This window comes from Solanum tuberosum, unplaced genomic scaffold (assembly GCF_000226075.1).
Source record: "Solanum tuberosum cultivar DM 1-3 516 R44 unplaced genomic scaffold, SolTub_3.0 scf00461, whole genome shotgun sequence".
NCBI lineage: Eukaryota > Viridiplantae > Streptophyta > Magnoliopsida > Solanales > Solanaceae > Solanum > Solanum tuberosum.
Genome location: NW_006239387.1, coordinates 340,610 through 355,826, shown reverse-complemented (window position 1 = coordinate 355,826; position 15,217 = coordinate 340,610). Strand labels below are relative to the sequence as shown.

General features: G+C 31.7%; 2 protein-coding genes across 2 annotated transcripts; one reads left to right on the top strand and one right to left on the bottom strand.

Annotated features, from left to right (window-relative positions):
- Positions 1-2,371: 2,371 nt before the first annotated feature.
- Positions 2,372-3,288, bottom strand: LOC102602125 (protein MKS1). The gene has a single exon (XM_006363854.2). It carries the CDS (start codon positions 3,175-3,177, stop codon positions 2,440-2,442), a length of 738 nt encoding a protein of 245 aa, XP_006363916.1. The 5' UTR covers positions 3,178-3,288; the 3' UTR covers positions 2,372-2,439.
- A 6,454-nt stretch (positions 3,289-9,742) lies between these two features.
- Positions 9,743-14,376, top strand: LOC102596858 (uncharacterized protein C57A10.07). The gene is made up of 3 exons (XM_006363842.2): positions 9,743-10,711; positions 12,276-12,400; positions 13,851-14,376. Exons 1-3 carry the CDS (start codon positions 10,117-10,119, stop codon positions 14,166-14,168), a joined length of 1,038 nt encoding a protein of 345 aa, XP_006363904.1. The 5' UTR covers positions 9,743-10,116; the 3' UTR covers positions 14,169-14,376.
- Positions 14,377-15,217: the final 841 nt, after the last annotated feature.

Here is a 15,217-nt window from a genome sequence, read left to right as displayed (position 1 = left end):
TTATGTTGCACTTAGTGGGATAGCCGTGTGATCATACCAGTACACTGTGGTTGTGTACTGATAGTGCACTTACTCTTATTTTTGTGAGTACAGGGCATCTTCAAGCGGCTACTGACAGACCTCGCTTAGGAGATCAGTGATCGTTCGAATTCAAGGGTGAGCCAATTCTTCCGGGCTGCCATGAGTTCTCTTTAGTCTATGTCCACCATTTTCGGACTTAGACTATGTTCTATTAGTTATTAGTACATTAGTTGGGCCTTCTTGTTTAGACTGGTTCATTGTTAGATGTTTTGGTACATTGACTTTCAGGTTCTAGGTTATTTCTTCCGCATTGTTTAGTTCGTTGTTAGACTTTTGTTGGAGTTTATGGGAACTCCCTATTTATTTCCTTAGTATTTAACTTGCTTCCATAACTTAAATATCTTAGTTTTTGTTTAGTTGCTTGGTTTGGGTTGTAGTAGTGGTTCTTCCACCGGAGAATTAGTGTGGGTGTCAATCACGACGGTCTGGATCATGACACTAAATCAATAATATATATCACTAGACTATAGATAGTGATAAAACTTGAGTTTTGTTACCTTTTTTCTGCTTAATAGTTTGTTAGGTAAATTTTTGTGGGTCATAAATGCTTATGTTTTTCAAGCCGTCCTTTTTTTTAAAAAAAAAAAGAGCATGATGTGTTTTGGAGAGTTACAGAAAATTGTAATTTTTTAAATATTTTTCTTGAAAACGCTTTTTGGGAAAAATACATTTAAAGAACTTCTAAAAGGTTTGGTCAAACATTAAAAGTATTTTTAAATTTATTAGTCTAAAAAAAAAATTCTAACCAAAAATATTTTTTTTTAAAATAAACTAATTTTAAAAGTTTGGCTAAATAGGCTATTTAATAAAGTTGAGTGATTTTTTTTAAAAGTAGAATAATTTTAGTGCAATAAAATAAGTGTTTGAGTGATTATCCATAAAAGTACCATTTAATTAATTTTATTTTCAACTTGTAAATGAACTTGATCGAAATCTATGTTCTCTAACCTATATTTTCTTCTATATATTCTTTCTTACACTTCTTTCTCTTTCTGCTCTATAATTCTATTTCTGTTTCTTGAGCTATAACAGTTTAGTCTGTTACAGAATTATGATGAATTCATACCGCTGCAATTAGGAGTATCAAATAAGCAGATTGAGTTGAATTTGAAGGGTTAGAATTAGTGGTGGATTCAGGATTGTCCTGAGAGATTCAAAATATGAAGAGTAAACATACGAAGAAATAAAAGGGATTCAATATCTAGTATATCTACTATACTGTATACATATTAAAATATAATTTTAGTCATATTAAAGTATCCTACCTGATTCTGTCCCTGATTACAATGGTTTGAGTTCTATATATGGGCTGATACACCTTGCTAATTAAGCTATGTCGAACATCATTAATATCCAAATTATATGGAAAAAGATTGGGCTTCACCTTGGTACATGGGCTAAAAACTTTGGCAAATAGAAGAGTACAATGGGCTAGATCTAGGTGCCCAACTGCCCACATTCAACCAACCCTCCTCAAATCACTGAAAAAAGTTGTTGTTGGCTTGTTGCTGACCAACTGTCCAACTCATCATGACTTTAGTCAAGTATGTACTCACTACAATAAAAATATCCTTAGCGGTAAAAAATTAAGGACAGTAGTTTAATTGTCGCTAAATATGTCTTTTTAATGGCAATTAACACTCTTTGTATATGTTTTTAAAACTTTTAGTGACATTGGATCTAATGACACTTAACTAATGCAGGTGAAGACTTAAGCGCTCTTTATTAATGTGATTATTTATTACCGCTAAAAGTTATTTTCGTTGAGTAGTATTAGTTTACGGTTTAGATGGTTTTTAGATTCTACTTTTCACTAAGTATGCTCAGCAAAGGAAGTCTTGCCAAACATAAAAAATTATTTTATGAACATATATAGCCACTAGGAAATGTCTTGCGTACTACAAAGTCTTGCCAAAGTCATTTTCTGAAATTAGATTGTCTATACAAGTGGTGTACAAAAATAAACTAACTTAAATTAGAAGGGTCCGCATGACTGTGAAGTAGATGAATCTTATTTTTTCTTGCCCACAAGTATCCAACATCATTTATAGTCCCAACAAACTTTTCCTTTTTTTTTCCTTTCCAAAAACGATACATTATAAGTCAAGATCTCAAAAAGAAATCAAATTTAATTTGTCATATCGATAATTGTAAAGAACTTCCTCATAGGAGCGGATGTAACATAAACACGACAGGTTCATATGAACTCAGTAATTTTAGCTGATATCTTGTATATGTACTAAAAAAAATTCACTAAATAAGGATAAAAATAAATTTTGAACTCAATGAATCACGATAGAATTCCGAACTCGAACCGTGTAAAGTACAAATCCTGAATCCTTCTCTAAAGAGAATTTTCTAATTCTCTCTATGGTGGTCAAAGATGTTATTGAAAAGGTCAAAAGATGGAGTACTTGGAGATAGAATTATTCTAGGTGAAATAAAATTTGAAGGACTAGGCAAATAATTACTATGTTCAAAATAATTCCTATTATTGTTTAATTCAGGACTTAAATCATGAAAAAATCCAGCTGATGGAGGTGAGAAGAAATTTGATGATATAGGTTGAAGAGAAGCTGGATTTGGTGACAAAATACCTTGAGGAAAAACTCCACTAGTAATTCTTTCAATTTCTCTATTTATCTCAATCTCTTCATGATCAGACATTTCCATGTCACAATTAGTAATTTGTGATTTTTTAATATTCCCTTTTGTGGTTCTTGTATTCTCTATTGAAGCAAACCTAGCAGCCGGAGATATCGCGCCAATATTATTCGTATTTTCTTGAAAAGGAAATGAGGAGATTGACGATGATGATGACCTGGAATTTGGTCCGGTAAGTCGTTGGACTAAAGACATGAACTCGCTAGGGTTTGCATGGATTACCTTAGGGGACACGGTGTATATTATAACGGGTGGTCGTGGTTGTGGTTGTGGTTGAGTTTGATGATGAGGTGGCAATTGGTGGTGCTGACGTGGCACCACCGGTGGTTTTTTAATCTTGTGTGAATCTTTACGTAATTTGAGTGGCGTTGGCCGGGGACCTTGGAGTTCTCTTTTCGGCGACTTACCGGCGGAATTTTCCGATGAATCCATCTTGAAAAATGAATTAAAAAGAGTCAATTATTGAAAATTTGAAACGATGAAAGAAGATTTTAAAGTTAGAAGTAATGGAGGAGACTATGAAAGGGAGGAAAAATGCATTGTTTTGTCAAGGCAATTTATAAGGGAGGTGACAATATATTTTAATACATTGCTACTATTTAAAGAGAGCAAGTCAATGGAGTGTGAAAGTTGATGAAAATACAAGACAAAAGTAATAATACACATATTAAACTATCATATATTTTACTTGTTTCAATTCATGAAATATGGGGTTGTTTGGTTGGAAACAAGTTATCGCATGATTAATTATTTTGAAATAAATTATTTCGGGATAAGTTATTTCACCATATATGGAATAACTTATCCCACTATTCTATTGCTATGATATAAATGGTGGGATAAATAATTCAATGACTATCTAATAGCTCCAATCAAACACAAGATCATAAAATAATCCTGAATTTTATCTTAGGATTATTATACCTTACGTCAAACGACTCTAAAGTTTAAATCGGTATAAAAATTGTCTTATATTATCAGATTATCTAAATAATACTAAGTCATTTTAAAATATGAAATTTATAAATTTTAAAATAAGACATGTTATCTTCTATAATAGATAAAATTAATAAGATAACATAAAAAAATTAGAGTATATTAACAATGTATATAATTTAAATAATGTGTATGCATCTGTATGTAGGATTTTAATACTAATGCATAGCATATCATCATGTGCCAATTTCGTATTGTTAGAAAGGTTTGAACTTGTCCAAATGAAAACAAAAAAAGCTGCTTGTGGGAAATAGTCAACTTTTGGTGATGGTATGATTCACGGTAGTAGGCATATGTAAACCTTAATGAATAAGAAATAAATAATTAGAAGACTATATATTATAATTAATTCAGGAGCCAATGTCTGCATTTCTGAATGCGATTAATGTCTTCTTCTTCTTTTTTTAATTGAAGGGTAAATAGTGGAGGGATAACAAAGCATAGAATAAGACTTTCATCAACAAAGTGAAAATTGAGATAATCAATTAACTGAATTACTAAAAATTTATAAATACTATAAATGTCATCGCACCCATTTTCATTTTCAAACAAGTGGTATTCCCTTTTAATGCTTTAATTTTCTACCTAACCACGCGCCGCACAAGGACTGATTCGTAGTACTTCGTACTAGTGCACGGTGGATCTTTTAAAAAAAAATATCTATGCGAAAGAATTATATTAAAGAATAATTAGTTACTAGGAGTACTTATTACTATTAGTATTGATTAATGGATTTTTAAAAAATTATGCACATTTGAAAGTTTATAATCGCAGAACATGAAGATATGCGATTTATCAATGTGGTGTCATAGGACATATTCTGATATCTTATTTATGAACTAAGATTTGCTCGTTTGGTAAGATTGAATAAAAGTTGAGAAAATTTTAATAATTTTCATTACTTGTGAAGTTTTCATGTTTATGAGAAAAAGTAACTTAAAAATAAACAAAAATTCATCTTCTAACTAATCTGATTTCAAATCATAATTCCATATTGCATGTCTAAATTAAACGTTCCCTTAGCATGGTTAGAATAAGAATTCTATTACGTTGTTTTCGTTTATTTTAAAAGGTACGTTGACCCTTTTGGGAAAAATAAACTTGGGTTGTTTAAAGGGGGATTCTATAGGACCCGTTTGGCCATAGATTTCCCAAGGAATATTTGGAAAAAAAATTTGGCAAATAATGTTTGTCCATACAATTTGCCATTATTTGGTAAATATTTTTGGCAAATATCTCAAATTCCTAAATACTAGTTTTTTCTAGTATTTGGACCAAATCTCATTATTTAGGATCTTTTAAAAATTGAAACTTGACACCAAACTTTTATCCTTTTACAAAAACACCCTTTATAATAATTGTTTGCGTTGTATTACATAATTTTTTACGTGAACACCAATGTAGTGATGAAATATTCAGTGAATATGAAAGTGATCGATGATATGGTTGTTGATGAAAATGATGAACAATCGGCTCAGGGTAACAAAGTCATGTGCTTTGTCTACTTCACGATGTATGGAATGATGCTTGTTGCACTCACTCCAAACTACCACATTGCTCCAGTGTCATGGACACTACTTGTTATTTGTTGCAACGAAGATCCAATTGACTTGTAATACAAACTTATGGTTAGTTTTGAGAGTTTTTAAAACTTATGGGTATAAATAATATATTTCTAAAAATTAGTGAAATATGTTTCCCAAATAATATGGTCAAACACATTGTGAAATTTCACCCAACTTTTCACCCAAATAATATTTACCAAGAATATTTAAAAATTTATGGTCAAACGCTAGCTAAATTTCTAATTGAGATTAATTTCACGTATTGTTAGTTTTTCTCTTTGATATATAATTATAAATAGTTGAAGAAAGCATTATATTTTTTGCTCAATGGTGTAGGCTTGGCTTTGAAACATATTGCAAGAAAATAAAAGTCGACATAATCTAAAGTTGTGTGCTTCTAGAACAATATGTATTTATGTTGCTCTCAAGTCAAAGTAATAACTACTACATAAATGGTCGATTGATTATTCAACGTTTACTCAGTCTACAACTGTCACATTATATTATGCACAACCAAATAAAGGTGCAGAATTTTCTTGCTTAATTAAAAAATTTCAAAAACATATGATCTCATGAGCTCCAACTCCAAACGTAACCAAATTTTCTGGTCATGTAAATTGACGAATTTTTAATTAAGCTGACGCTACTCATAAGACATTTGAACTTTGTAACGAAAGTTATTATATCCCTAGGAATATATATCACATAAATAAAGAAAGCATAATACATAAATATGCCTTTAACTCTGTATCAGCTTATATTTATGTCTTTCAACTTTGAGTGTGTACAAATAGACACTTAAACTTGTATAAAGTTAAATAAGTAGACACACATGCATCCTACGTGACATCTTACATGACAATTGGGTCAATCACGTTTATTAGAAGTCGACAATAGAGTGGTTCTACCAGCAAAGACATTGTATATGATGTCCTACATGTATCAAGCCACGTAGGACTCACGTGAAAAAATAAAATAAAATTCACATTTGAGCTCCAAAATGTGACTTGGAAATACAAATTAAATACAGTAAATAATATATATGATCCTAAATCGAGAACATGAAGAAAAGTATATAGGGGTCAATATATATAACGTACGTAACATTAATTTCTTGTGGACCTTCAGTTTTAGATGCCGTATGGAGACCTGTTTGTTAATTATGAAACTTATTCTAAGAAGATTCTAATTATATATTCTTTGCCAGTTTCTTCATAAAAAATATTGATTCTTTTCTTTTCTTGCACATTTCAAATAAATTTTGATTAATCCAACAGAAAGCACGTCTTTGGCAAATACTAGGTTTTTTCCTCTTTGACTTTTCTTACACTCACCACAGACTTGTATTTTTAAAATTTCATGCTGAATTGAAAAATATTTTTAGGAGGTCTAATCTTGACTAGTAGCAAATGGGCGAGTTGGATCAAATATAGATAGATTGAAAACAAGTTAAATGAAAACAAATAAATATATGATCCAATCAAATTTAATACTCTTAAATTTAAAAAAAAAATCATATTTAATACGGATACAAAATGAGTTAATCAACGTAACTCATAATATGAATATCCTTATTTTCCATGGTTTCAGAAATTGTTAAGGTGAGAATACCCTATCCGTCCATTTTTAATTGTTATGTTACGCTTTTTGAAAGTCAATCTGACTAATTTTCAAAGTTAAATTAGATTATATTAATTCGATATTTTAAACAAAAAATTTAGATATTCAAAAACTATACGAAAAGTATTATAAATTGCAATTTTTGCATATCAATATGATGAATAAAATACATCGTAAAATGTTAATCAAAGTTCTTATCATTTGACTCTAAAAAAGAAAATCATGACAATTAAAAGCGGATGAACATAGTATAAATTAAAAGCTAAAATAATCTTAGATTCTCAAAATAAAAGTGAGTGGATTATAATAAATATACTAACCCACTCGTTATTGTAATAGCTATACCAAAATAAATGTACAAGGGATTGAAGTAAATCATTGTGAACTCAACGTGAAGTAGAAACCAAATACTCCATTTAGTAAATCTTTGCATTAATTATTTGGGACAGTGTATCAATAATTTAATTTTGTCAAACCTCTTTTGACTTAATTGTGTGAAACCCGTTTAGCTATTATTCAAGAAAAAAAAACAGAAACTTATTTTTAATTCATTATATAATTGGATTATCATTTAGAGAAAAATATTAGGGTTGATAGATATTAGAGAGAGCGTCAAAAGGTAGGGAGGGCTTAGTCGAGAGCCGCACGACTTGACCCAAGCAAGACTTATTAAAAGTGATTTTTTTTATTGGACTATAATTATTCATTGCTCAATTTGTGTTGTCATTTTCAAACACCCCTTTTCATTTTTCAACCAAGAAAACGTCTTCTACCTTGACAAGTTATTTGATATGCTTAAAATGGAAGATTAAGAAGAGGTTTAAAGATAATTATCATATTTTTATTGATGGTTTATCGAATAACATGTCATTTTAGTTAATAGTAAAATTTGTAAAAATGATTCATCGATGGAAAAAGTAAGATAATACAAGTGGGGAGGAGGTTTTAAGGCTAGCTTCTTTCATTGAAAATGTTAAATTGAGAAGAATGAGATAATAACATAATATTTTTTTAGGATTTTCTAATGTCTTCTATTCTCTATAGAGCCCTCTGTTTAATAAGCCATAGTGTGGTTTTCGCTCCTTTCATTAGATCCGATTATGCCCAATACATTAAGGCTCAACCTCAGTGTTGTATTGGCTGGCTATTTAAAGTCATGTTTGTTCCAATGAAAGTCATAATAAAACATGGCAAACATAAAAAGATGGGAAATCGACACATATTAATAAGCTATTGACATGATTTGAGCTAAAGATTAAGGTTAGGATATATAATTGAAATAGATTAATATCCAATAACCTAATTATCATTTGAAACTTTTCGAAATATACAAAGATATATATGGATATTCTCATACGGATTTCACTCAATAACTCATAAAATTCTCAAATTAGTTATTTGAAGAAGAAAAAAAATGACAAATATCCTATTTTCGGCATATCTTTTAATCAAAATTGACTCTACTTTATATCTAAAATTATTTTTATCTATTTCCTTGAGCGAGTATGATTGAAAACACATGAACGAGGCTATACATAAAATTTGAGTAAGATTATAGGTAATTTGTACTATTTTGGAGTAGAGATTCAATTATGAAAAACATCATTGCGACTTGTAGATTTCACGATGTATAGTAATGTATATTACAAACAGATTTTCAGAGATATACATAATATATAGATATATAAGGGGATATGCATCGATATATATGGAGATATACGTGAATATACAATGGGATGAACTAATGGAATCGAGTACAATCTCAGGTGTTCAATTTAAAAATCAATTCAAATCAGTCTTAAAGTGTATAGGTTCTTTCTTCATGTTCTTTCTTCTCAATAGCCAATTTCAAACTTGAATTCAAATTCAATGATGATCTATGTGACTTAAAACTTATTAACTTTACTACATATCTATAATGCAATATTGTGGGTTGGTACATTTACAGTTTTACACAATTATGTCACGGCATTAGATTTCTTCTGAGCACACTGGCACTTGATAATTCGCTCACAAATTTTTCACGATCTTGCAAGTAAAATTTTTAACACTAGATCGCTAAGGAAATGAAGAAAGACACAAGAGAATTTCTAAGAAAGCTTTTATATTGCTTGGAAGATTTATAAATGGTTGCCCCTCTATTTATACTACTAACTTAGGGGCTAAGTAATTATTATGTAAGTCTCTACATATTTATAAATAAGTCATCCTTCTAGAATTCTTTTTATGTCTGGAATATTCTAAGGCTTTTCAAGAATTCTTCATGACTGAGAATCATCTCATAAATGCTAGCATATTTATGCTTCCACATGGACAACTTTATGCCATATGGCGTTTATGTGGCGTGATGAAATGGCGGGTGATGACAATTTTGAATTATCCCAATAAATATGCCAATATTTATTACTTCTTCTATAAAGGAACCCGTCATTGTCTTTGTTTTTATGGAGAAGTAGTTGGAAGTACAATGTTTTCGACAAAGACAAATATAGTCTTTAGTTAGCACAATAAATATTCCATGACGAGACACATCATGCCTTAACATAGTTTTAAATTTTTAAGTATCTTATACTTTGATTTTATCCTCATTTTATTTTTCATTCGCACCGAAAAATCGAGCTAAATCGAATCGAAGTAGAAAAAATCGAATCGAATTAATTTGGTTTGACATAAGGTGCACACTTTTTTAAAAACCGAAAATCGAAGAACTGGAGTTTGATAAAAACCGAATGACCGCCCCTACCCTTAGTGGTCAAAAAAGAAAGAAAAATGTTGCATAACTATTGTAATTTCTCGTGTGAATATTACTCAAAATGTAAAAGGGCTTTAAGTGAAACTAAGGCAAACTATAGTTTCTCATAAACACTCTGTGAGAGATCTAAACATTCATCACTCTCAAAGTCTCAGCAAACTTCTTTTCAATTTTTTTATGATTTTCTCTGTACATAGACAGTAAACATGTAAAGCTGACTTTTTTCGGATCTGATCGACTCTTTTGAAAATTGCACTTCAATTTCTCTGCCGAGTGAGTTTCGTTCCCTAATTTTTATCTGTTAGATTCAATTGGATGTTTATTGAGAATCTCAATTTGCTTGCATATTGTTAGAATGATAATTTCATGGTTCCACTGAATTATTGACCCAATTTTTTATCTGGGTATGTTTGAATTATCTCCCTTCATCAAACCCATATGAAGAAAAACTATTCATTTGGGTCTGGTAGTCCTAAATCTTTCCAGGCCTATTCAAGGGGCGATTTTGATTTGGAATCAGGTACTGTTAAAAGATCAAGAAAGGCGAAAAAATCGGCTTTTTACCCTGTCAAGATGTTTAAATCATTAGGAAAACGAATTCATAGTTATTACAAGCTTCACCCAGCTAGGCTGTTTATGATATCTTTGTCAATTGGGATCATTATTCTCATTGTATTGTCTGTTTCTGAGAGGCGGTTTCGGATGATGGGTAATTATGCAAAATTTGATGTGGGTGTTGATGCATATCCATTTTCCAAGTTTAGGAATCTTGTAATGGTTGCTGGACATTCAGTTTATACTAGTAGTAGTTGTGAGAAAGTTGATAAGGAGGATTCTTGGTTTTTAGAGTCTTATCAAAAGCACCCTGGTCAAGCTGCAACTTTTGTTGATCATATACGAAAAGGGGTTGAAATTACAGCAGATGACGATGATGCATTACTCCTGTTTAGTGGTGGTGAGACGAGGAAAGATGCTGGACCAAGAAGTGAAGCTCAAAGTTACTGGACTGTTGCTGAAACTAAAGGGTGGTTTGGTGAGTTCTTCTGTTTTCCAGTCTTCTATTTAGTATTTCACATACTTCATATGGAACTGAAGATGTATAGCATTATCATTTCTGTGTCTAGAAAACAAAAGAAACCATTTTGCGTTTATGATCTTCTATTCCTTTGCAAATGATCGGTCCGCTCTAGTAATTTTAGACTTCCAAACCATTGTATTATACTTCATTGTTGAAATAAGCGTAGATATCTGAAACATGTGAGATATCTAAGGTTATTTTTCAATTTGTAATATGAACTACCATCTGGTACATACCTCTCACATTTTGCGTAGCCATTAGTATGTTTGACATTACGTTTTATCTTGTCCAATCGAACAGGCATTCCATCTTTTAAGATAGTACCATGATAGTGTGTCTAGCTTGCATGAAGGTTCATCCTCTGGTCAAACTAGTACCATGATAGTGTGTCTAGCTTGCATGAAGGTTCATCCTCCGGTTACATAGTTTGAAGGCATAAGTCGCAATTACTCAATCATCTTCCTGAAAATTTCTGAATGGTTTTCCCCATTTTCAAATATGAATATGCCTCTTCACATGATCAGCACTCTCGTGCAAGTAATTTTCAGACCTTAGAAGAATTTTCCAAAAGATTCACAAGTTCATAAACCATAATCTGTTCCCTCAATGAAGATTAGTGACAGTGGCAAGAATTGATGATGTAACTCTATCAGATATTGTGATCCATGGCTGCTTTTCAGTTTAGTTTAATTGGAGGTGGTAGTCAAAGTTAGATAGGAAACTGAGGCTATATTCATGAATTTGCGTTCCCATTTTTTGTGTTGGTCCTGGAAGCATCATTGTTAGGTAAAAGTGTTTATTTTCACTGGATTTCTGATTCATATAATCCCATCAAGCTGAAAGGTGTTGGAGCGTGCTTGATGGAAAGCAATAGTCTTCTGTTAGATGAAGAGCTGTATGTTATGAGAGTAACTGGATGTTTGAAATGCTTAATTTTTAATTCATGAGACCTCCGCCATCTTTCCCCATTAAAACACGAGAACAAAAGCATTGAGTATCATATCTAAGGTTAATTTCAATTTGTAAAATGAACTATCATTTGGCACATATACCTCATATTTGTGTGGCCCTTTAATATGTCTGAGATTTTGTTATAACTTATCCGCTAGAAAAGGCATTTCATCTTTTCAGGTAGCACCATGATCACATGTCTAGCTTGCAAAAAGTTTCATTCTCTACGTACATATTTATAAGATCCAAGTCCAATTACCTAGTCATTTTTCAGAAAGATTTTCAGTGGATCTTCACATTTCAAAATAATTTTGCTTCTTCACATGATCAACACCCTCATGGGAGTAATTTTCGGACCTTAGAAGCATTGATCAAACGATTCACAAATCTGCAAATTATGATCTGTTTCTTCAACAAAGTTCTTAATGTTTCTTTCATTTCATCTCTTGTTTTTGGCCTCTTAATCATTTGTAATGATGAGATCTAGGATCATATATATGAGTCCGTACTTTTTTTTTTTGATACATGGCCATATTTACATTATTTCTATTTTCCACTTTGTATGCAGGCAAACAAGAAAATGTAAGAGGGAGGGCACTCACCGAGGAGCATGCTAGGGACAGTTTTGAGAATCTTCTCTTTAGTGTTTGTCGGTTCAGGGAGCTTACTGGCACATATCCACATAATATAACTGTAAGGCATTTATTACCTCCTATAGCTAAAAATCAGAACTCCATGTATTAAAGATATAAAGGGATCCCCAACATTTTCATTACTGAATTATTTACCAGAAAGCAACCTCTTGGTAACTGATGCCTCAATCATATATACGGATATTATGCATCAAAAGTAAGATGAAATAAAGGTAATAGATTTAAGTAAGAAGATATGACGGGCTTTTGCTTTGCACACCCACAACAAACATAAAGAGATTTCACTTGACGTCTTTGCATTTGAGTATTCCACATAATTGTTGGAGACATTGATTACTCCCTTGTTTTTGGGCCTATAAATGTACAGCAGGTAGCAATCAAGGCAGTGTACCTTGATAAGTTGTTGCCAACTTTTCTGCAAAATAAACTGACAAATACAAACTCAAAGAGTCCCAGTACTGTTGTTACAACTTTGGTAATTTGTCTTTTCCGCATGATCACCCAAATAAAATTATGTTCTAGTGGTAGGATCTATGGCACTGTTTGTATTTTGTAGATCACTGCAAAAAAACATTCCCCTGTCCAGTGGAAAGTTAGGACATAATTGAAGAGACATATTCTTTTCTTTAACTTATAATTGAAGTTAAATTAAACATTCAAACATTTATGTCATCATAGAAAGGCCTGATGGTTGTCAACCCCCACCCCCATGGGAATGGGAGCAGACTTTGGGTTTACCCTGTTACCAACATATTGGGGATAATCCAAACGACACTGAAGCCAGAGACTGCGGATATAATAATCTCAACTGGCTTCCTTGTGCAATACTAGATCCTGTATTACATAGCAAGAGCTCTGTCTCAAGAACATGAAACAATGCCTTTTGTATCTTCTGATGACCTTTCAGAGTCTTATACTAATCATGTAGTGTAAGATGTCTTATTGGTTATTGCTTGTGTTGTTCTCTAAATCCAGCATTTTGTTTTAAAATCTCTATTCTAGTTTAATTGAAATTTCAGTTGCTTTCCATCTAACAACTAAAGTATCCATTGTAGCAGCTTTGATGTTATTTGACGCACAAGTATTGAGAAAATCATGTTTATTCCTTTACATTTTTAGTTGTGTTTTGGTGTATTATAAATGTTATGTGGCTACATGATTCTTCATCTGTCTATAGTCTCCAAATTAAGCACCCAAATATGGCTAGGATCAGCAACTTTTTTAGTTTCTGCATGTCTATGTCTCTTCATTTGAATGGAAATGCCTTCACCAAAAAAAAAAAAAAAATTATAGTGGAAATGCTTAGGTAAGTTCCTATGTGATGGAAGAAGTAGCAAGATCACATATCATGGCCATGATCAGTAATTCTTTATCTTTGGCATTTACCGTCTTTCAATCGCAAAATTGTATTTGTGATGGAAATGCTAAGTGAGTTCCTGTGCAAGGAAGAGTAGCTAGGTCTTAATAAACTTTTTTCAACTACCGTGCAGGTTGTAGGCTATGACTTCAAGGAGAAGAGATTTAAGCATCTACATCGGACTGCAATTGGATTTCCAGAAACAAGTTTCTCTTACTCAGGGACATCATCTTCACAAACATCGAGAGACGCAGCTTTAAAAGGAGAAGCACTGGTGAGAACGCAGTTTAAAGAAGATCCTTACGGATGTAAAGGCTCTCTTCGTCGCAAGAAGCTTGGTCGTGATCCTTTTCATCGATCAATCCCTTATCCTAATGGATGTCCTGAAATTGAAGGTTTGTTCAGATATTGTGGAACAGCTCCATATCCAGGTTCCCTACCTTGGGCCTAGTAGATTTTCATAGTTCTAAAAAATCAGAATATAGCAATAGAAAAACTGATATCATAAAATATAGATTCCTTCTTCTTCTGTTACTCTTCATGTATTCTTTCATGTTGTTCCTTGTACTAGTTATATTATAGTATTAGAATAGCAAAAAGGAACTAACTTGTTTACTAGTGTAGAGAAATAAAAGGGCTTTGCTGTCTGGTTTACAAGATCTTGTTGAAACTCGTTTGAAGGAAACCTGAGTATACACTAAATATACATAGCGTATACAGTAGAGAAAATCGCGGAATTTAGATTGATTTTTTTTACTAAGAATAGGAAAATATAAATATTTGCCTAGACTTTCACTTTGGTTAATATTGAGCAGTTGGTGGATTTGCATATTTTGAAACGCTGACAAATTGAAAACTTACACACTCAATTTTCTCCTTTTCCTTCCGGCCATTTCGAAATGTGATTCTTTTTAACCCAAAAAATGTGGTAAAAAGCCAAAAATCTGTAAAATAAATAAATATAATTGTTGGTTATAGACATGTTATTTAGGTAAACAATGTAAATAGAGGGAGGTTTTTTTTTTAAACTCGTGAGATACAGTTAGATGTAATAAATATAGTATATATTTTAATTATTAAATAAATTGATTAGTGAAAAGAATGAAGGAAAAAATTCAAAAAATGAGATACAAAATAAATATTTTTTAGGTAATAGAAATGTGTCATACGACCTTATTATGTCTAGCTTTACTATATATTATATAGATTTTGTTGTAAAACTAAATGGATGCCATGTTGGCCACCCCTTTAATTGTCATCCCTTGACATACATGGCATCCATTTAAGAGGTGATAACTTCTCAATGGCCAAGTGTTGGTTTGTATATTTCTCATTGGCTATAAATAGCCATTACTTTCATTCACAAAGGTAGAGATATAAGAAAAGTTTGGAATATATCATGCTCTCCCTTTGTTTGTTTATCTTATTAATTTAGTTTATTAATATTAGTTTGTTAGCTAGTTATTTTATAACACGTTATTAGCACGAGACTCTGCCAAC